At 43.3% G+C, this 23250-nt stretch overlaps 1 protein-coding gene across 7 annotated transcripts in view; it reads right to left on the bottom strand.

Annotated features, from left to right (window-relative positions):
- Positions 1-65: 65 nt before the first annotated feature.
- Positions 66-23250, bottom strand: part of LUC7L (LUC7 like) — a 36135-nt gene continuing 12950 nt past the window's right edge. For 6 of the 7 annotated variants that reach the window (XM_038419078.2, XM_038419080.2, XM_038419086.2 and 3 more), the window contains 8 exons: positions 18705-18803; positions 16886-16996; positions 12894-13037; positions 12181-12357; positions 10410-10498; positions 6238-6267; positions 5027-5197; positions 66-2183 (listed from right to left, as the gene is read on the bottom strand). In XM_038419078.2, the coding sequence (XP_038275006.2) occupies positions 2042-2183; positions 5027-5197; positions 6238-6267; positions 10410-10498; positions 12181-12357; positions 12894-13037; positions 16886-16996; positions 18705-18803 (963 nt within the window). In that variant the 3' untranslated portion in view covers positions 66-2041. Of the gene's footprint in view, positions 2184-3599; positions 3662-5026; positions 5198-6237; positions 6268-10409; positions 10499-12180; positions 12358-12893; positions 13038-16885; positions 16997-18704; positions 18804-23250 lie in introns of all 7 variants that reach the window. The other variant, XM_038419079.2, reaches the window with a different exon arrangement.

The following is a 23250-nucleotide window of genomic DNA, read 5'->3' on the forward strand; positions in this document are numbered from 1 at the left end:
ACAATGTCAGTGCAACAACAGCAGGGTGCAGATACTAGACTAGTATACAAAAGCCAGAGTACCACTCCAAGCCACAAACATAAATCTTTAATGTGAGTAAGACTGGCAAGAGAACAGCTTATTTTACTTACATTTTTATACTTAGACCAAAACTCCTCATAAGCAAAGGTGCTATAAAGAACAAAATGCTCCAACATGATAAACCGCAACATACAACAAATCAATGCATGGTGGGTTCCCTTTCTAACACTCCATTACACTTGTGTGATCAGCTTTAGAGTTTTATTTATTAGATCCTTTGTGTTCCTAGAAAGGAAATATGCTGGGCCGGGCCAGGCCCTGCTCTCAGCAACATGTACACCCCTTCCATTGGCTTCAACAGGAGCTGCAGGTGTAACTGAAGATAAGAGTTGAGCCCAGCATATCAATCAACTGCCAACCTGTGTGATGTTCCCTCATCACAGGTTAAATTTATTCTAATGATGACCTTGTAAATAAGAGCCCTGAAAAGCAGGAGCTCACCAACTGCAATACACAGAGATTACAAAACAATAATTAAAATGCAATATTAGTTGTAAAACAAAAAGGAACTAGATTCCCCCAATACCTAAACATGCATCTAGAAGACTAACACACCAAGGACAACTCCTGCACCTCTGCAAAAAAAAAAAAAAAAAAAAAAAAAAAAACCCACACCCCCCCAAATTAAAGGAAATTGAAGAGTTAAGTGAATTATCAGAGGCTCAGCAAGGAAAAAAATGGCTGGAAAACCCCAACACGCTGGCCACACTAATGCAATAGTATTTACAAATACCTTAAGTTTCCACTACGGGAAAATGTTAAGATTTAACCGTGTTAATTTCAGACACCTGCCTAATTAATGAGTAGCCTGAGAAGTCAAAACTGGACAACAGTCGCTGGAGTTACATTACTTTAGTTCATGTTTCTGCACATACTAACTGCTTCAGCTAAGTTATTCTGTGGGAAGTCTCACAATAACACAATCCTTGTGATCACCACTGTGGCTGGCACAGCGAACTCAGAGGAAGTTTTTCCTCCCTAATTTTAAAATACATTTAGTTACAGATATTTGATTCTTCCCACACTGTGTTATAGCCCAAGTTCCTTTCACCTCAGTTGTAAGCACCGATGAGATAAGTCAGTTCAATGTAAATTCATATACACAGAAACCAGGCCAAGGGCCCACCCTTATTAGGCAACCTCCTGTCTTAAGAGACCACACCTCAAGGTGCCGATCACATGTACAAAGTACAATTCTGCTCCACCCTGATTGGAAGGCTACCTCCATTAAGCATGACTGAACTCGGTTACAGAGATCAATCCAGATATTGTGTTTCACTTGAACACAGGATTTTTATAGTAGGTATGTGTAAATATTACTAGGGATAGGCCCAGGCGTATCTCGGTATTGTGCCCCAGGTACTTTGGTCATCATCATGAAGATGAAATGGAGTTGTTTAAGAGGGAAATTAGGGGCTAGTTTTGTTTGTCCTAAATTAGCTGGAATACCAAGATGTTTCTCAAACATTGGAACACAAAATGAGTTACTAAGCACTTAAAAAAAAGTCAGAAAAACCTTACATTCCTCTGAATGTGCACAAACCAAAGGAAAAATGTGAATTGAGGTAGCACCAGTGCTACTGATGATCTCAAACTCCAATTGCGTGAAGGGACAAGTGAACATTCCAAAAGGGTATAAGTGTTACAAATGATGCAGCAGGTTACGTTTCCAACCACAGCACTAGCTCTAACTGCTGCATTCCTTGGGTCATGCCAATCAACACGTATGTAAATCACTGACCTGGGTTGAAGTCAATTCATCGATTTATTTATTCCTACTAAAACAAAATCCTGGTAAACAGTAAGTAACTCTGTATCTCTACAAACTCACAGCTATCTGCCAAATAATAAAAATTCAAAACTACAAAAGATGAGTTGTGTTCAGTAAATATAAATGGGAAATTTAGGCTTTGTAGAATGTTTATCAGATTATTTACAGTGCAATACAGATCATTTGAGTTCAGATCTCGCCAGCTTCTCTCTCCTCCGATCTCTTGGAACGAGATTTGCCATTTGTGCTCTCATGCCGTCTTTCAGAAGAGCTCTTCTCTTTCCTCTCTCTGTCTCGTGACTTTTCTCTTGAAGATCGGTCTCTAGAGGATCTGAAGTACAAACCAAACCACTGTAAAATTTTGCATTCATAAATGTGCACTTGATGGCAAAGAGCCATTTCTATCAGGAAATAAAGTATGTTCCAGGAGGCACATGCATATATAATGCTATGTCAGGACTACAGGTCACCCTGTAGTGAACTGAAAGACCAGACAGTCTCTCGGTGACCTTTGTGTAAGTGTCACCATCATCTGACTGGTTTGTGAAAGTCAAGGAACATTTCTCAGCGGCAAGAGAAATATGTAGGCTCTAAGTATCAGGGGGGAGCTGTGTTAGTCTGTATCCACAAAAACAACAAGGAGTCCGGTGGCACCTTAAAGACGAACAGATTTATTTGAGCATAAGCTTTCGTGGGTAAAAACCCCACTTCTTCAGATGTAGGCTTTGTCACTCTTCCCATAAATAGCTTGACACTAGAGATTCTTTAAGGTGTTGCCTACTGGACAACAGTAGAAGTGTGTATGGTTCCTCTCACTTCAGCTCTATTTCTGTTTCTCTTACAGCACTTTTGGGGATACTGTGAGACAGTGGCTAGAGTGCTCCTTTACGTTAAATTGACTCTCTTCCTTGGGCTCAAATGTTTGTGTAGTCCTGGGCTTTTGGTACTTTGCCTCTTGAGAACTGTCAGTTTTGCCAGCATCCTCTGTTCAAAACACAGCTGTAATTTTGGACTCAGGGACCACTCTGGTAGCACACATTATCATAAGATAGCTAGGACTTTAATCAAGGCTTCACTACTTCGGCCTAGGCAGAATTAAGTAAACTAACTTTTTAGGCCCAATCTTCCAGTAGTGACCTAAGCTAAGAGTCAACTAGTCATCGAGCACCCTTCAAGAGGGGCTATTCCCATCAGGTTCCTTACACCATCAGGTTCAGAGGGCATGGGAAGCATTTTATTCTAGAGCTCCCATGGTATAGAAACATTTCCTTTGCAGCCACAAAAGGTTGGCATAGGGTTTTATTTACATACAAGGTTAAATTACTCTGGAAGGTAAGGTTGAGACACTATATCAAATGCTGTCATAACACCCAGATATATCACGGCCACCATTTTGTCTTCATCTCTACATTGGTCATTCAGTCCCCAAAACAAGCTAGCCTGTTTGAGAAGGTGTATTCTTTAGCCCATCCCCTCAATGGTGCCTCATGCCCATAATTCCATTAGTTTCCAGATGTTTGGAGAGCTCTGCTTTGCTATGGAACAGTAATTGCCAGGCTCACTAATTCCTTTTTAGAAAATGGGATTGCCACTGGCTTTTCGCCAATGTTCTGGAACCTCCCAGTTTATGAGTTTTCAGAAATGCCCGTCACTGGAACAATAAGTTTGTTAGCCAATTCTTATGGTGCACATGTTATCCAAGGGGGCTAGTTTGTATATGTTGAAGTTTTCCGAAGTATTCCCTTACCTGCTCTTTAGCAATAGTTATTAGAGAGTCTTCCTCACTTCCTAATTGTCCAAACTTCTTTTCTTTATTTTTCATGTTCAAGACAGATTTAAAAAAGGACTTTAGTATCTCAGCCATTTGTGAGAGTCAACATTATTTTCACCCCCCTTATTTATTAACAGGCCTACTTTCTCTCTGTTGCTTCTTTCCCTCCCCCTTCACATATCTGTAAAAACCCTTCTTATTCCCCTTAGCTCCTGGGCTAGCAGTCGCACAAGCAAAGTGTGTGCATAATGTGTTGTATATCATTTGCATTTTACTCAGGTAGGTTCAAGAAGGGGATGCCGTACTAAACACAGCTTCCTCAAAGATGTCCAGAGTACCATTAGAGCATGCTGTAGCTGACTTCAGCGAAAAGCCTGGTGACATGCGTGCATATACAGGATCAGCTTTTAGATCCCTGGCTTTTGGACTTTCAAGTGCTGCAAGGGAGCATGCTCGTCCCTTGAGGTGCAGAGCATTTAATATTACTCTGGTACCTGCTCCCACCCTTCCACTAACCCAGGGACTGTTTTAGGGTCCAGCTCCCGAAGAGACACATCATGCTCTTCTGTAATATGGGACCGTGAGGGAAGAGATGAGTAAAGGGGAAATGCCGTAACTCCTGCAGTACCCTTGCCCTCCCAAAACATGGGAATTCCTAGAGAACCGTCCATCCCTCCTGCCAGAACATGCCAGAGACCGATCAAGATGTAGTCCAGGCTCCAGCAAACAATATAGCCCCTTCCCAATGACAACCCACCAAAAAAAGAACACGTCTCTTAGTCCCCCCTTCAATGCTTAGAGGATATAGACCCATACCAGGAGGCAGCTGTGCAAGCAGTAGCCAGCCCATGGCATGCTGATGCCCAACATCCCTCTTGTACTTTGCTTTAAACAGGCCAAGAGGGAAGTTCCAGATTTGCCCCAGCAGGCTCTTTGGCCTTTTTCTATAGAGGCGTGAGTGAGGGAAAGGTTTCCCTAGCAGCGGGCCCTCACGTTGAGATTTAAAAAGGAAAACAAAAGTTCTCCTTTAGACACACATCTCTAAGCTGGGACTCTATTACACCAGTCATGCCTCAACTTGCTCCCTGGCACCATCATCTGCAGATGACCATGGGGAAGAACTTCACAGGCTTGGGGATTAATCACAGTTCTCACAGAACAGTGATTTTCAACCTGGGTGTCCGCAGACTATGTTTAAGTTTTCCAAAGGAGTCTGCACCTCCATTTGAAATTTTTTAGGTGTCCGCAAATGAAAAAAGGTTGAAAGCCGCTGTCCTCCATGCTTTAGTTCCTAACTTGCAAGTTAGCCCCGCTCCCTCTGGGTGGAAAGGCCATTCACGACATCAAGGACTTCCACAGAAGGGCCTCCCTGATAGTGGTGCTGTGTGAAGGGGAGTACATACTTGTGTTTTGAACTCCTGTCTCTGGAACCACGGCGGTGACCTCTGCTATGGCTGCGTGAGCGGCTCCGATGGCGTCTGTGTCTGTCTCGCTCTCGGGACCTGGAGCGGGACTTTCGTTTCTCACGGGAAGCAGATCTTGAGCGCCTTCGTCTCCTGTCCCGAGATCGTGATCTGAGAGAACACAAGCTGTTTCAAATCCCAAGATTCTGTACATGAGACACCTCCCTGCCAATACAGTCAAGACAGGGGCATTCCAAAGTAACAGTGCATCTAAAGAGACAGCAGCAGCCAACTTCAGTTGTGCTTCACTATACATCCTTCCTAACGTAGAAGGCAGCCCAGCCCAGGGAGTAAACACCATCCTGCAATGGAGGGCAATCAACAAGAACCCAAAGCTGGTAAATTCCAAACGGGAAATCAGCTGGCAACCTCAATACCCATTCAAACACATGCTGATATAGCGCATAGCTACAGTGCAGCAGTCAGAAATGGGATTCACACATCAAAGAAAGAGAAGCTGAAGAATAAATGGCTATGGGAAGTGCCATGCAAGATCTTTAGAAGGACTGCAAATGAACTCTTTCCTATGAAAATGCTGCACTTTAAAAAGTGAACTCATTTCACTCTGTGCTAAAACAAGCAGCAAAGGGTACAAATATATTTTTAAAGAAGTGGGGAGAAAGGTTAAATGATCACAAAGTTGTCCCTGGCACAGCATGCCATTGTACTGGATGTGCCAGGGACATCTGGCATCCATCTACAGTTGCAGGAATCCCAACTTTGTACTTACGAAGCGCCTTCCATTCAGGGACTGCAAAGCTCTGTGCACACAAACGATACAGACATTCTACTGCAAACCGGCATCCAGCATATTCACTTGTTTAAATGCTGGAGTTAATGTGCCCAGTGCCCTATTCCCTGGATGTCTGGAGTAGTCAGCACTTCTTCTCTCTCAAGTTACTGCATTCCTCTGCCCCCACAGATCACTTTTAGAGACTAGGGAAGCGTAGGGTCTGGAAAGTGCACTTGTGGCAGTTCCCATTTTCATTCAACGAGGGCAACAGGTGGGTCTGGGGCATCATGGCAGCTGCTGAAAGTATTATCAGGCTTCTGATTACTATACCCAGGAACCAAACACAATTAAACTAGGCAGGAACAAGCACATGCACATGCTGCATTTGAAGAAGCCTTCGTAAGATTTACATACTGACCTTCTGCGATCTCTATTTTTGGAGCCAGACCTAGAAAGAAGAGCAAAGTTTATTTCAGAGAGCGAACAAAGAAATGTCATGACATCAATACGGGTTTTCATAAGATTCCCCCATTCTATAACATCGCTGTTCTCAAGGACATTGCAACACACCAAAGTAGCTTGGCCCCTCAACTGGGACCACTAGTGTAGTGGAAATCAGATGTACATCAATGGCTTGTTCAACTCCAAAAAACTGCATTAGTTCAACTTGGTTTCGCGTGCTCCATGTAACTATTCAATACAAAACCAGAACTCCCCCATTCGCTATAGTGTTAAGTATGCATGCTGCCCTCTGTTATGTACAGTATTAACATCTCATCATTTGTCTTCCACCTTAGACCAGTGGTCCGTGGACCCCTGAGGGTCTGCAGACTATGTCTAAGGGGTCCACAAAAGATTGTCATTACTATAGAACAGTGGTTTTGAACCTGGGGTCCGCAGACTGAAGGTCACTGCCTTAGACACATGTAGTTGAGATTTCTTGGGACCATGAATTTTAAAGTTATCATAAGGAGTTGCGCAGTAGCTCAGACTTAAGGTTGCATGTTCAACCTTTAATTTTGCAATAACTCCCTTCTGGCAGCTTAACCTTGCACACATCCAATTAACAGAAAATTACATGAAAGAAGTATTGAGTGAAGGGTGAAGTCTTGTTTAATAATGTCCATTTAAAACAATACCTGGCTAAGAGGACAGAACCCCATACTAAGGAAGGGACTCTACTGAGAGGGTGCATTTACTGAATGAAGTCAGTATGTATCATGACTTAGCCACAAGGAATTATTATTATTCAATTATAGCACTGGAAGATAAAAAGGGAATTCTGCTAACAGAACAGTAACAAGGTTGGAACTGAACTTGGAGCTAGACAGATTTAGAACATGCTGAGGTGGTGCCGACAAGCTGAGCTTAAGGTACAGCTGATACATGAGAAAGAAGTTAAATCAACATTGTCTTACTCCTGTGATGTAATTCAACTTGACAAATAGAACAGTAGAGCCTTCCTATAGACAGGTGATGTTTAAGATCATTTTTGGTGTTCCCTACTGTATCTTTAAATAAAAATGTCACGCTCTAACAGGTATGGAATCTGACAGCTTTAGGAACATAATGTTCCCTTCCAAAGCATTGACTGCTATCTGACTCTCTGGAAGAGGCCTGAACTTTCAGAGGGGTGGGTATGTATGCTCTGTATGGGTCAAAGGCTGAAGAAGGACTGCGGTATCTGCTCAGGCGAAGCCATAAGGGGAGCCTGCAGGTACCAAGCGAGGTTCCAGGCCAACACTTAGCAGGTATAGTGTTGTGTATGTCCAGAAGCATCATGCTCAGCTGGTTCTGGCGTGGGGTCCAACACTAATAGCTGGCACACCAGGAATCCCACACCTAAGGAGCCATTAACCTGCGTCTCTCCTGACCCCCAGGAACCAGGCTTTTGGAAGGATGTGAGGAGGAGCTGAGAGGAGGCAACCTCTGGGGGAACTGAGCCAGCATTGTGGGACAGATTGACCAAAGGAACTCTGAGCATTTTCTCAAGGCAGCCAGGTCAGGTTTGTTGAGTTTCTGGCAGAAGTGAGCTCCACAGTTGAGAGGCTACCACAAAGAGTACTCTCCTTAAGATAAGGAGTACTTGTGGCACCTTAGAGACTAACAAATTTATTTGAGCATAAGCTTTTGTGAGCTCCAGCTCACTTCATCAGATGCATTCAGTGGAAAATGCATCCGATGAAGTGACTGTAGCTCACGAAAGCTTATACTCAAATAAATTTGTTAGTCTCTAAGGTGCCACAAGTACTCCTTTTCTTTTTGCAAATACAGTTTTTTCTTTTTGCAAATAATGTTAGTCTTAACATGGCTGCTACTCTGAAACCTCTCCTTAAGATACACACAATAGCATCCAGGCATGCTATGGCCCTGAGGTGAGTCAGACAGACAGGCTACCAGGAGGCAGCTGGACCGTAAGCCATTTAGGGCTTCATTTTTAGGAACCAGCAACTTGCATTTTTGTGGGTGCATTCCTGGCAGCCAGCACAGAGACCTCATCCGCCAGCCACATCGGTGCCTGCTGAGCAGCCCTCTGATCGGTCCAAGGTAAAGCACATTACAACAGCGTTTCCTAGATGCCATAAAAGCAGAACGACTGAAGCAAGGTCTTCTATGAGAGCGGAGAACTAGGTTTTTGGCCATCCAAAGGCAATGAAAGGATTTTCTGGACACCGTGTTGGGTGGGTCTCGTTGCAGAGATGTATGCAGTAGTGCCCTGAGACTGTGGACCATTTTCACAATGAATGGGGAGACACTGCCAACTGATGGGGCACTCAGATATGCCAGTTCCCCCAGAGGCTGCTCCCTGCAAATAGGCACCATCATGTCCAGGCTGAGCTTAAGCCAGCTGGCTTCCATGCAATATCATCGTCCATCAGTCATACTGGAGGAAGCAGGAAGAGAGCTCTTTCTGGGTCACCAGCATACAAACACAATAGCCCACGTTGTCTCACACTCCCCTAGGGTATTTACATCCACACTGAACAAGAGACAACAAGAACCACCCACAGCTGAAAGCCACCAAGAAGAGCACACTCCCTCTGGGATTTCTCAAACAGAAATAAGCAGAACCATAGCAGGGAGATTCCTGGCACTCCTGGCTGTGTCCCAAATGTAAGTCAAAAGCACCTCACTGGTAAGGTATGAAAAGCTGCTGAAGAAAGGGATAAATAAGACAAAATATCATATTGTTTCTATATAAATCCATGGTACACTCACATCTTGAATACTGCATGCAGATGTGGTCTCCCCATCTCAAAAAAGATATATTGGAATTGGAAAAGGTTCAGAAAAGGGCAACAAGAATGATTAGTTTTCAGAGTAGCAGCCGTGTTAGTCTGTATTTGCAAAAAGAAAAGGAGTACTCATGGCACCTCAGAGACCAACAAATTTATTTGAGCATAAGCTTTCGTGAGCTACAGCTCACTTCATCGGATGCAGTACTCCTTTTCTTTTTAAGAATGATTAGGGGGATGGAACGGCTGCCATATGAGGAGAGATTAATAAGACTGGGACTTTTCAGCTTGGAAAAGAGACGACTAAGGGAGGATATGAGAGAGGTCTATAAAATTATGACTGGTGTGGAGAAAGTAAATGAGGAAGTGTTATTTACTCCTTCTCATAACACAAGAACTAGGGGTCACCAAATGAAATTAATAGGCAGCAGGTTTAAAACAAACAAAAGGAAGTATTTCTTCACATAACGCACAGTCAACCTGTGGAACTCTTTGCCAGAAGATGTTGTGAAGGCCAAGACTATAACACTGTTCAAAAAAGAACTAGATAAATTCATGGTGGATAGGTCCATCAATGGCTATTAGCCAGGATGGGCAGCGGTGGTGTCCCCAGCCTCTGTTTGCCAGAAGCTGGGAATGGGTGACAGGGGATGGATCACTTTAGGAGTACCTGTTCTGTTCATTCCTTCTGGGGCACCTGGCATTGGCCACTGTCGGAAGACAGGATACTGGGCTAGATGGACCTTTGGTCTGACTCAGTATTAGCTTTTCTTATGTTCTTAATTAGTGAAGATGCCTGCCATCTGTTCCCTGCCTCAACATCTTCACTCACAGATTGGTGCTGTTTCAGTACAATGCCCTAATCTGAAGTCTGTTCATGGAATTAGCGCACGGCAGAAGCTATTTGAGCGGACCCAGCAGCACTTTCTTAGTAATTTCGGAAGGAGAGAGATGGGCCATAGCTGAAGCCATGTGTTCAGAGTTGATTTCTTAAGCAAGGGATAAGCCAGCACATGCCTGAAAGTTCCTAGGAGCCTCTAACTTTCAGCAATGCAGCCAAAGATAAAAAAAGCACTATAAAGTTTTTTTTTTTTCTTAATCAAGTGTGCTCCTAGGAGCTTACATAGGGACAACACCACAGTGCCCAGAATGAGCCTGACCCAAGGCTTACCTGCTTTGTCATGGTTAGCCACCATTGCCTATGCCACAGCAGATCTCTCTTAGCCCTTAATGACAGCATTATTTTGGAAAAGATTTGTCTGTCATTTTCAGGGCTCTTGTAACAGCCACAAATATGAGAGCTGCATGCTTTTACAGCCCATCCCTGCAGAGGGGCTCACTTGCTTTCACTCACCGTCTGCCCATTCTCTCCTCTCTTTCTCTCTCTTCTCTCCGCCTCAGACGATCTTGGTTTCTTTTCTCCTGTTTTTCTGCCACCATTTTCTAAGTTGAGAAAGAATTCATATGCTGCATTAGACACACAACAACAAGAGAGCAAACTAAGACAGCAGGAAGACCTTGCAGTTGGAGGCAAAATGCAGTAATTCAATAGATTTGTGCAACATCTGCCTTTTCCAACACATCATGTCGTCTCTTTATTGGCTTGAAAGGGATTCAGATTCCAAGGCCAGAAGGGACCATTGCGATCATTTTGTCTGACCTCCTGCATAACACAGGCCATAGAACATCCCCAAAACACACCTGTTCAATGAGATTCCTTATTTACAATTTCACTTTGAAACCTATCAGCTAGCCAGCTTTTAATCAATTTGATGTGTGCCATGTTAGGTTTTTTATCACTTGGAGTTTTTTTTTAATCAAAAAGCATGTAGCATCATGTCAAATAACTTACAGAAGTCCCAGTATATTATTACATCAACACTATTACCTTTATCAAGCAAACCTGTAATCTCATTAAAAAAAAAGGACATCAAGTTAGTCTGACAGGATCTGATTTCCATAAATCCATGCTGATTGGTATTAATTATATTACCCTCCTCTAATTCTTTATTAATCGAGTCAAGTATCTATTACCTTGCCCAGGATCGATATCAGACTAACAGGCCTATAGTTACCCATGTCATCTTGTTTATGCTTTTTAAATAGTGAGGCTATAAAGAACTGCTTATGAGATGGGACAGAAGGCTGGGAAGCAGAACATGGATGGTACAGACTGTTACAGATTATTTAACACTTGAAAAGCAGCTGCTTACTTGCCTGCCAAGATCCCTATTCAACGTCCTGTGTTTCCCCTACATCCATTAAAAGTATCACTAACATATATCAGTGCAAAGAACACAGCTCTGGGTGCCTGTGGTTGTTAGCTGTAGCATTATCTGTTTAGGCTGTAGGCCCTTCAAGGCAGGGACTGTCTCTCACTGTGTGTATGTAAAGCACCTAGTACAAGGAGACCCTGATTTTGGTTAGCACCTCTAGGCCTCATTGTAATACAAATACTCAACAATCACAGCACAGAATGGAGAACCCTGCTCTGAGCAAGCAGAAAGCACTAGTTCACTTGTAAGGTTTGTGACGTGACTGACTTGACCAAGTGTCAGTTCTACCATTCATGAGCCAAGCTACTGTCTGTGCATCCAGCTTCACTTCAAGCTCATGTTTTGAAAATCATTCCATCATCAATACTTCATCTTCTGCTTCACTGAGACCTCCATGGTCAGCACTCTGTAAACACACTTTGCATTGCTACAGCATCTCACCAGTAGGTCTGAGTGCTTTATAAAATGCTAAAACCCAAATATATGTATCATTTTTAAAACTAATGACAGACTTCCCGTTGCAAATTGTGGCCCAGACCTATGGACTCCAATTCAGAACATACCAAGAACCCAATTTATGTAAGGAGGAAGCCAGTCTAGTGTAATTCTTTGCCCTGTTCCTCTATGGGTACAATTTCAGTTAAGCAGACATTACAGGGTTGAACCAGAAGTGAGGTAAGGCAAACCTCCACTTGGAGTTTCATCTATCTTGAATTTAGAGTGTTTCAGAACAAAGACTGTGTAGTTTCCATACAAGCCAAAGACAGCAGGTTACAAAACAAATCAAATGAACAAATATTCACAGGAGAGCTGTTGGGCAGGGATGCTGTTTAAAATATAACTGATTACCCTTAACTGGTCCAGTTTTTCACGGATCTGAATGAAGCCCAAGTGTAATTTGCCTCCAAAGTGATCAGCGAGACGCCGGTCATTGTCATGGAGACCAAGGTACGCAGAGCACACCTCACAGACACGCAGCTTCTGCTGCTGGAAACTGGATGCGGGCATGGAATTGCGGTATTCTTCCTGCGGAGAGGCAGAGACGGCTCAAAACCAGGGGAAACCACCATAACACACACAGGACACATGCAACCCTCACAGAGCTTGAAGTGAGTTTTTTAAATTTAAACAGGAATATCATTCTCAACATTTGGACCACTTCTAACACTCCAGTAAAATCTGTACAAGAAATTACTCTTACTATGCAACCTCCTGCTTAAAAAAAAAAAAAAAAAAAAGACCTAAAAAGCACCTGCTAATAAGAACACAAGAACTGCCCGACTGGATCAGACTAATGGTCCATCTAATCCAGTATCTGCTCTCTGATCATGGCTAGTACCAACTGCTTCAAAGAAAGAAACCCTGCAGCAGGCATTGTTAGATGGATGAAAGCTTACAGAGAACATTTCATCTTCTTTCATTCTTTGAGAACAATCACTTGCTAACTCACTGTGCAGATGGAGAGGGGAGGCTGCTCAGCTGTGTGCTATGTGCTCTGTTTACTAATTCAGTTCACCACTACATAAAACATGGGAACATAGTAAGTGTTGATGTTGGCAAACCTCTGCTTCTTTCTTCTTTGCTCGGACCTTCTCCACTTCCATCAGGATCTTTTGGGATTCATCCACATTTCCTTCAGCTCCCAGCTGCTCAGCTTTAGCCAGCAGTTTTCCTATGTCTTCATTCAGCTCATGAACTTTTTCTGCCTAAAGAGAGGAGTTTGCTTTTAATAAGTCAAAGAACCCTGTAAAGCTTGTGGGATTTGCAGACAATGAATCCTTCACTTACACTTATAGCTACAGAGACACTGGGGCCTATAATAAACCATTCCATTGCCACCATGACCCCAGGGCTGGTTCCAGTGGCCTGCAGTCCCCCCACAAAGAGAGAGAGAAAACTGTCCTTTCCTTCCAGGTCCCGATTTCTATCCCTTGTTGTTCCTGCCTCCCTCCCACCACTACCAGGATCTTTTAACAATGACTGGAACTTTCTTCAGGCCCACTCCTCCCATGTGATGACAGCTCCCTTGGTGGATTCCCTCCCTAGCAATTGCTAACACCCCAGGCTGAAGTTTTAATAAATGGGATGGAACAAATAATTACACAGGGAAGGGCCAAACATCCAGGTCCTTGAACCAGCCTTGCAAGTTTCACTGACATTATATCTTAACCTGGAACTGGTTTAAATGCACCTCATACTTCTAGCAGCAAGGAAGGCTTAAATTATCCTCTGCCTCCGTATTCATGCAGGCTGGCTAACAGGATAGTACCAGATGGCAGAAACTTTACTTTAAGAACACAAAGTCCCATGTCACGCTCCACTACAAGATATATAGAAATGAATATGAGAGAGAGAGACAGAGCGTGCTCACTATCTCCATGGAAGCCACCTGTATTTCAAATTAAACTGTAACTACTCAAACGCTGTTAACACTGGTTTGCCTCTACAGTGTTCTAGCTTCATTGGAGTGGACACCTATTTCCAATCTATTAGGAAAGCCACAATGTTTCAAGATGGACACCCTCAGAGATAGAATGCTTTAGAGAACATACTAGGTAAAAGCAGTAGCTGCAGGCAGCATCCTTATTATTTTAATCTTTGCCCCAGCTAAAGATGATGCATCAATATCTACAGTGAAATACAGAAAGTTTTCAATCCAGTCCTACATTTGCTTGTAAGATTCCAAGAGGGAGAATAACTGGCTGGTTACAAATTTCAGTAGTATTGGATTTGAGCTGAAGAGCTCAAGGAATATGGACTACTGACCTCCAAATTTTTCTGCCACAGCAAATGTCCTCCCAAGTACCACAAAGGGTGTGTGGGGGGAAAATAATAATAATAAAAAAAAAAAAACAGGGTAGTTAATGGGGATGGTTCTTTCGGACCTTTGTGATATTTGGGAGGTCACTGGCAGAACAAGATTCCGAGGCATCTGCAGCATAAATTCCTCAGGCTCAGGGAGGGGATGGATGACAGGATAATGGTCTCCAGCTTTGTTAAAATACAGCACTAATATTTATACACTGCATATCAGATGCATGATGGTTTGGTATATAGGGTTGATCAGCATGATTTTAATGCATTACTTATTTGTAGCAAAGCCACAAGCAAGTTACTTAGAGCACCTCTCAGCCACCCCACCCCCCCAGGCATTCTGTATTTGCTTGTGGGTTACAGGAAAAGGGTGAGACAAAATATTCCCAGAGTACTAAAACACTCCAATATTTGTATCCCCTACTGATAAAGCCAAGTGCCTAGGTTACCTTCGGTCAAAACTGGCAGGGCTCAGAGAAAGCCAGAGAAACCTCAAAAATGATTTTAAAATGTGAAGATTTTAGGGTCTGATAATCTCATGACTTCCCAGGGCTGGAAGCAGATGTTGTGTATCTCAAGTGAAAGACAGGAACATCCCTGTTCTGCATTCATAGACTAAGGCCAGAAAGGACCATTCTGACCAAACAGTTGGGCATCCTGCATAGCAAAAGCCAGAGAACCTCACCCAGTGATTTTTGTATCAAGCCCACAGCTTCAAGTTGAACTAGAGCATTCTTAAGAGAGAGATGAGAGTTTCCTCTCCCAGCCCTGCAGGGTCACTAGACAGGATATAAACCTGCCCCAGTACAGGATTCCCTTACCAGGGGCCTCAGGTCAGGGCCTATTTCATGGGGAAATTTGGTATTTGGGGCAAGAAACTAACATTTATCTGGCAGGCTGGTTTAACAAGAGTAGCTCTTGGAAGCTGCTCAGAGATGTGGAATGATGGAAGCAGATATGGACAGCAAGACAGCCAGAGGGTATGATAAATGTATGACAAATTAAATGGGGAACAAATTACACAGTTCCACAACTGATCCCCACACATACGGCTGTTTTGCTACCCCTCCTTTGGGATTGTACAAGCAAGTCTGAAGGGTTCTCCTCCACACCCACTTCTCTTCTTTAAACTCTTGCTCTTCTCCCCACAGGGAGGGCAACAGGGACACAGCTGCTCACAGCCACTGCTGCAAACGGTCTCCACAAGCCCCCACCAACAGCATGGTCATGGCTTGTTATTTTTAACCTCATCTGTACTTGCTGTGTCTTTATTACAGTTTCTCCTGTTGAATTTAGTTTTTTGAATGAGACCTGTTCCATTCTGGGGCGGGTCTCTCCCTGTGCATCCCTGGGTAGCTTTCTTTGCCCTGTAATCATTAGCAACGTGGGTATTTTCAATTTTGGAAGGAGTAAACCATTTACACACACACACACACACACACACACACACACACACACACACACCCTCTCTTAAGATGAGAGAAAGCCCCTGCTGGGCCACAGGAGAAACCAAGCAGCAAAATACACATTATACAAATTCCATGCCAGAGGGGTGGGAGAGAGGGCTGGGTGGGGGTGGGGGTGTGCATGCACATACGGGTCTCCTGTCTCATAAGTGGCATGGGGAAGCGAATGGTCACAGGAAGTGTCACTAGGAGCCATATGTTGAATGAGAAAACAGGGATATTCCAACATGGATTTGGTGGATAGGAAATCACTGTTTAAATTGCCACTAGTGCAAGCTATGGGTATATTTACTCTTTGAGCAATGCAACATTCAACCAGGAGACACCTCCTCAGTCAGCCAAGACTTCACAGCAACATCCCAAAGGAGCAGGAGACAGCACTGTGCAAACTCAGAGCTTCAGGACCTAGGGCATCCCCAACTATGAGGATTGGGAATACTAAAGAGATCGCCACTGAACAGCACAAGAGAAGAGAAAAATGCTTCAAGCAGAAAAACTAAGTTGGACAAAGTTGCCAAGGCTAGAAACCAAGTCAGCCAGACAAGAGGCAGGCAGCCCTGACCACTCTGCACTAGCAACTCATTAAATGGCTGCAAGACAGGACAGTGGCCCAAACACAACATAACAGTTTTCTGTGAGTGGAAGGAAAAAGGTTAGAAACAGGTTAAAGCAAAATGGTTTGTCTTCATCTCGATCCCAACATGGTTTTCTTGTTCATGCAGGTAAGAAAAAACCCCACCACCACAGAAGGGCTGAAGCCACATTTTGGCAATATGACTAGTTTGTAGTCTCCTGCAATGTTCTCTCTAATTTTTTAAGTCCATGTGCAGAAAGAATTTTGTTATGTGCACCAATATGGAGGTGGTGTGTGGTGGGGGTGTGGCTGAGGGGTTCAGAGTGTGGGAGGGGGCTCAGGGCTGGGGCAGAGGGTTGGGAGGCAGAAAGGCTCTGGCATGGGGCTGGGGATGAGGGGCTTGGGGTGCAGGCTGCCCCGGGGCTGTGGTAGGGAGAGAGGACTCCCCCCAGCCCTCTCTCGCTACAGCAGCCCAGGGCCAGGGGAGAGGCGCCTCTCCCCTGCCAGGGCAGCTCCAGGGCTGGGACCAGGGAGAGGTGCCGCTCCATGCCTGCGTGGCCCTCGATAGCCGGCTACACAGCTGCGCAGCTTAGAAGTAACTTAGGTCTCTTATTTTAGAAATCGCATTTTAACATAGATAGCCCTAGTCATAACAATGCACACAGGTCCTCAGAACAAGCGTTGAACTGAAGAGCGATACCTTTGCAGACACTTCAGCACTGATCTCCTCCTGAGTTTCAGCCAGGCGTTTCTTAGCCAGCTCAGTTCTCCGGTCACACTCTGCGATAAAGGACTCCAGGTGATCCATAGCCTGTGTGTGTTCAAACCAACAACTGTAATGATGGGTGCTTTTTGCCATACAAGCAGCATTTGCTGGGCTCTGGCTCTCTCACTACGGAGAGCCAGCCAGGAGGATTCCTTTACAGATCACAACCCACCACACAGCTTTCCTTTCTTACCTGAGTGGATGTAGGGCAACATTTTCAAACTGGGATTGGATGGGCCCACTGACCTGATCCAGCACAGCAATTCCTATATTCCTCATGCTAGCAGCACCCACTCTGGGGAACACACACTTCTAAATGGATGGTGGAGATCAGCCTGTCTTTTTCCCTTCATCTCTTAGTCTTCTGAAGCAGTGATACAGTTGGGATTTGAGCTCCTGCCCCACAAAGGAGGCTGTGCTCAGCCCTAATCCAACCCTGAATATTTTTTTTTTACTCAGTGTCATTTACTCTTCTATGGGGCCAGGATACGGTATTTCTTTAGGCTACGCACACACTACCACTTACTGTGGAATAAGCCGCCACTTCCTCCACCCCCCCGAGTGACGTAAGTTATGCTGACCTAAGCGTCAGTGTGGACAGTGCTATGTCAGTGGAACAGTCTTCTGCCGACGTAGCCACCACCACTCGCGGAGGCAGGAGTAATTACGTGAATGGGAGAGCTCTCTCCCGTCAGCTTAGAGAGTCTGCACTTGGAGTGCTGCATTGGTGCAGCTGCATGCACAGCTGTAAGCTCTGTAGTGTAGCCATAGCCTTAGTGTTAGGGAAGATGCAAAAGCAAAGGTAACTAGGAGACCAGGATATCAGTGATCTCATAAGGGGGTGGGGGGGGAAGGGGAATGGCAGGGTGCCAGTAATTAATGAGAGAGTTGAGAAGACAAATGTACAGGTTTAGCTAGAAAAATACTGAGCTAATAAAGGAGCAGGAGATAGAAAACAGTCAGTAGAAAGAGCAATGGGTTCTGTTATTTCAATAGAAATGAAAGTAGGGCAGGGAACAACAGAATCAAATGACCGACTCTGGTGAAACCGAGATGAGGCAAAGAAAGAGTCAACAGCTGCTTGTCTGCTTAGGGAAGGGAATTTCACTGATCCCTGCCCCCTCCCCACCTTTCCCAAGTAAGTAACTACAGCAGGGTCATTACGCCTTATTTTGAATATAGATGTGGGCAAAGAGAATGAAGACTGCTCTGAAGAGTTTCTGTTCTGGCTGTAACTACATTCTCAGATTTAGCAGGGGATTCACACCTAGGTGGCTGAGGTGGTGCACTGAAACACCACTACATGGACAACGGGTGCACACAGACACGCCGGAGCAGCCAGGTTGGGAGAGCTAGCATTGCTTTTACCCTTGAGCAGTTCCAATGCGCCAAATCAATGCGGAAGCACAGGCTGGAAAAGGTACGATTACACAGAGCAGGTTTCTAATGTTAGAATTCACCCCTGTTCACAGCCCATCAGAGCATGATATTTCTAGCCTTGCTGAGAGCAGTGGCAGTTCTGAGCAGGAAAGGAATGTAGCCCATTTTTGTTCCTAGGTTTTGCAAATGCCATAATTAAATTTTAACTTTTCAATTCAGTGTCAGGTTGACATGAGGAAAAGGACTACAAATTAGCAAATAGTACAGTAAACAAAGATTAGCAGAAACATCAGCTGGACTCTGCTGCTCAGTCTGATATCAGAAGTTACACTGAGCTGTTTATACACAAATAACTAAAAATCACAATACTTACATCCAGCTCAAAAAATAGGTCCCTCTCTTTACTTGCAATCTCATAATCTGCTCTCAGTGCCAAGTCATGGATCTTTGTACATTCTCCCAGGTCCATACGCTATGGGAAAGTAAAGAGAAGGTCAATGAAAACTTTCTACTGCTGCAACAAGCACTGATATTTAACTGCTGATAGCTGTGTAAATGCTCATTTCACGTATCACATCCACAAAGGCAATTTAGAAACTGATTTTCTTTCTTGATTTACCAATATGAGAAGTGGCCACAAGAGACATGTCTGGTTGGATTATTCTTCCAGGTACTTCTGAAGTAGCACTATTTTGACTATATGCAAGCAAAACATATTGCTCAACAGTCAGAGGCAGGTAGAATGAACTAGTTATCTGACTCCTAATATTAAAAGGGCAACAGGAAAAATGCATTAACATTGGGGTAACTGAGAAAGTGTCCAAGGAAACCCAATACAACCCCATAGCACTCAGGTGCCGCTTCCTGGTTAAGAGTAACTACACCTGAAGATGAAAGGATGGGGCCAGTGACCAGTATGTCCATGTGCCTGCTAGCAGCTAACTTGTGGAGTAGTATTAAGAGTTCCATTGACAGCTCCCTTGCACAGGGTTAGCCTAATGCAGCTATGGATTTGAAGTCCCACTGGACCAACGCAGTGGCCTCTTTTGCACAAGCCCATACGAATGACCTGACTAGCAAGCAGGGTTGATAAATAAAAAAAAAAAACTTGTAATTTAAATTACAAGTTTATTTAATTAAAAAAACACACCTATTTACAATTACATTTGAAACTGATAAATTATGTTAAGACTTACAAAAACAACAAGGAGTCCGGTTGCACCTTAAAGACTAACGGATTTATTTGGGCATAAGCTTTTGTGGATAAAAAAACCAATTCTTCAGATGCAACTTATTTATAATTTATGTTAAGACCTAAATTATTAATATCATGTAAATTAAACAAAAATAATATTGAGTACATGTTTGCTGACCAGCTTTGAAGAAAGTCAAACTATTGAACTGGTGGAAATCACCAGCTAAGCACCGGGAACCAGAGTTTGTTGAAATGCTAAACCAGTTTTTGACAACAGTACCCTTTTCTGCAAGTGGAGAGAGAATATTTTCTTTTCTTCAGTTTATTCAACTACTTCAGGCCAATGACTAGGTTATTCGAAGTTAAGAAACCAACTAGGAGTTGAAAAAACAGGAAAGCTCTTCCAATCTATGAATAAAACTAGGTATGAGAGGGTGAGATCTACTAGTTCTAAAATCTTGAAGGACATGGTGACCAGGAACAATAAGGTCAATTCAACTAATTACAGGTAATACTTCCTTAGTTTTAAATGCCAAACATGTTTTGATAAATTTTTTCTTCTTATGTACCCAACATATTTAAAGGTAGTTTTATGCAATAAAAACATGAAATGCTCTTCGTGTATGTTTTTAATTGCATTTGAATTTCAATCCAAGTAGAGCTTGATACAAATTAACAGTTAAAAATTAGTTTAGGAAATAAGAAATGCATCATTCCCCATTTTCTAACATAACAAATAATGTAAAAAAATAAAGACTAAGAATAAATATAAGATGAGTTATATAACTGCTTAAATGAAGGTGTATAGATATAGTGTACCCTCCTGGTTAGCAAAAAAAAAAAAAAAAAAAAAAAAAAAATCAAATAGTGTAAAGGCTACATTTAGTTGCAATCAACATGTTAATGGTTACCAACCAATGAGAATCAACCTTTCTTTAGGAAAACACCTAAAAAGTAGAATCACAAAAACAATTAAAATGTGATATAAAATTGCTTTGATTTAAAACTAATCCACCTTGCTAACAAGAGATTAAGTAGGACTGCCTCCTTGCCAAAAAAAAGCTTCAATCACTTCTGCCATCTTCTCCCAATTTTTAAATCTCTTTCCTCAGTTATCAACCAAAAAAAAAAATTAAGGGGCTTTAAGGTTTAGTTAAAATATTTACAACTGACCCCTCTAGTTTCATCCCTGCGTTTATCGGTGTCTACTGCCAAGCACTTGATTTGTTTTTTTTAAAATGGAAAAAAAGTATATCATCTGGAGAGCTCCAGAGCCAAAGGCCCATGTATGAGTGGAGAACAAATTCCATCAGAGCTGGCAGAGTCATGCTGCAGAGGGGGTGGGTGTGTGTATGTGTGATGATTAGGGGGTTGAGCAGGACTAAGATTAAAACTAAATATCTCTAAATTAGCTAGCCAGTAACTGAGGAAAATACCTAGAGAACTGCCTACAAATGTCTGATCTATAGGGAACAATCCTGCAGCCACAGCCCCATGGTGATGGAGAACAGAGCCAATTGCTATTATTCTGTAAACAAGAGAGCAGTGTGAGTCACATGCATGCTAGCAGAACAGGTACAGAGGTAGAGAACTGAAATTTTCAGAATGAAGCAAGCACATGAACACAAAAAACAGGCTACCCAGAGATGAAATATCAGTTTTAAAATGATGACTTGTGACATCAACATAATTTTAGTTTATTAACAATGAAACAACTGCTCTAATTGACTTATCAAGCCATTTACTCTTAGCTTGAGCTGCCAAATGGAGACAGGCTGTGGCCTTTAAATACAGCCACCACTTCCAGGAGCAGCCTTGTTCCAAGATCCTTTTAACTGGGTAATATTTGGATTAAGTCTCTATAAAAAGCTCTGAAGGACTACTAAGATGTTACAATCGTGCCGAGCCTAATATCTCCAAAGGAATCTAGAGTGGCTTCAGGTCAGTTTGCGGTAATTACAGCTTTCAGCAATATCACACCAGCGAGCGTTTTTTCACCCCTTTCATTCTGTGGGGCCATTCTATCAGAATTCCTGTCCAACACCAGCCAGAGAAGGATTTTCCACAAGACAAGGAGGTCCAGTCATAACCTAGAACCATCTTTTCCTGAAAACAAGGTTCAACATTTTTTTGCAAGCACAGATAACACTTCTCTGATTTGAGAGGTAAGCTCACAGGCTCAAGTCCTCACTTTCAAGAAGTCCCCCAATTCATTCCACACTGTTCCCTTCTCTCTCCAGATCTCATGAAAAGCAATGCATCTCTGAACTTTTCTCCCTTGGGGCAATCACCCTGCTTTCAATCAGCAGAGAAGCCTTGATTTCTCTTCCACATTTTTGGTGGTAATCTAGATGTCTGGAGGTTTCCACAGGGCCCCTCAGCGCACCAAGTTGATTTCCTGGTAGAACACTGGCCCTTCTGATCAAGAAACAATCCCCCAGAATTTTTCATGTTCCATAGGCCTCAAGCAGGCTTATCTTCATGTGCTAATACTACCCTGCTATTAAACATTTCTATGCTGTAAGAGATGACCGCTATCAACTACAGGCAATGTCCTCTGGACTATCATCAGTTTCACAGGTGGTCTATGCAACTGATGTCTCAGCATGGCTACCAAAACGGCTAACAACGCACTGAGGTTTACCCCCTCCCTATCTTAAAAAGCTACTGGTTGCAAAGTCACCACACTTGCCTAGCCATGCAGATCCTGGGGCATCACATGTTCCTAAGGAGCTCTCCTGCAGATTCAATAACTCCATCACAAGAACTCTTAACCCCTAAGAGCATCTTTCAGAAATAACTTGGATGTTGTGAGTTGCCCAAAGAAAAATTCAACAAATTCAGGTCCTCATGGATGAGATCTCTGCCACGCCACAGGTTTCATCAGCTCGCCACTCTCTCTTGCCAGCAGGCACAATGGTAATTTGTACCAATACAATTCTCTGGTTGATGCTCCACCTCTATCGCTTTCAGAACTATATGATCAGTTAACAGAGCTGCCCAATTTAGGAAAGATTACCAGCTGACACTTCTCCAGAAGTGCTGCCATTGTCTGTACCATGGCAATCTGTTGGCAGATTCACTAGCAATCTAGATGACCACCAGGCCAGAGCTATCTGCATTCACTTCAGGACAAGTAGTCCCTCAGAAATTCCAGCTAAGCATCAGCCTCCAAGAGTGCAATAGTCCATCTCCCTTCTCCATGTTTCTCCACCTGTTTGGTTGCGAATTCTGGAGGGTGACAACAAAACGACTGTAGCTTGTCCCAACCCACGAGGTGGAACAGACCGCAAAAGCTTTAAACAAAGTTTTCTTCATTGGGAACCTCTGTGCTGGCTCCCTATGCCACACAGGTTTGGAACCAGGCTCAGCAGTCATGAGACAGAAAAAAAAGAGAATGGAAGCTGAAGCTGAACCAACAAGTCTGATCATATTGCTGAGAGGTGGCTTCTCCCACCAGTGGATTGTTAACAAACCAGTCCAATGGGAAGTATGAAATTCCATCCTGGCACTGGCATTCACAAGCCTGGTGAGTGGACACCCTGTTTCCAGGATAATGACTTTCCACGCTTCCTTGAAATATCCATAGTGGCCAGATAAATCAAACTGGCGTAAGCCACAGTTGTTACAGCAGAGAGCCAGCTCTGCTACAGTTAAGGTGAGAACACCTTTCTGTTTAAAGGTTAACTCTTGTAAGTGCTCTAAAATCGGTATGGTTACTCAA

The sequence above is a fragment of the Dermochelys coriacea genome, chromosome 10, assembly GCF_009764565.3.
Source record: "Dermochelys coriacea isolate rDerCor1 chromosome 10, rDerCor1.pri.v4, whole genome shotgun sequence".
NCBI lineage: Eukaryota > Metazoa > Chordata > Testudines > Dermochelyidae > Dermochelys > Dermochelys coriacea.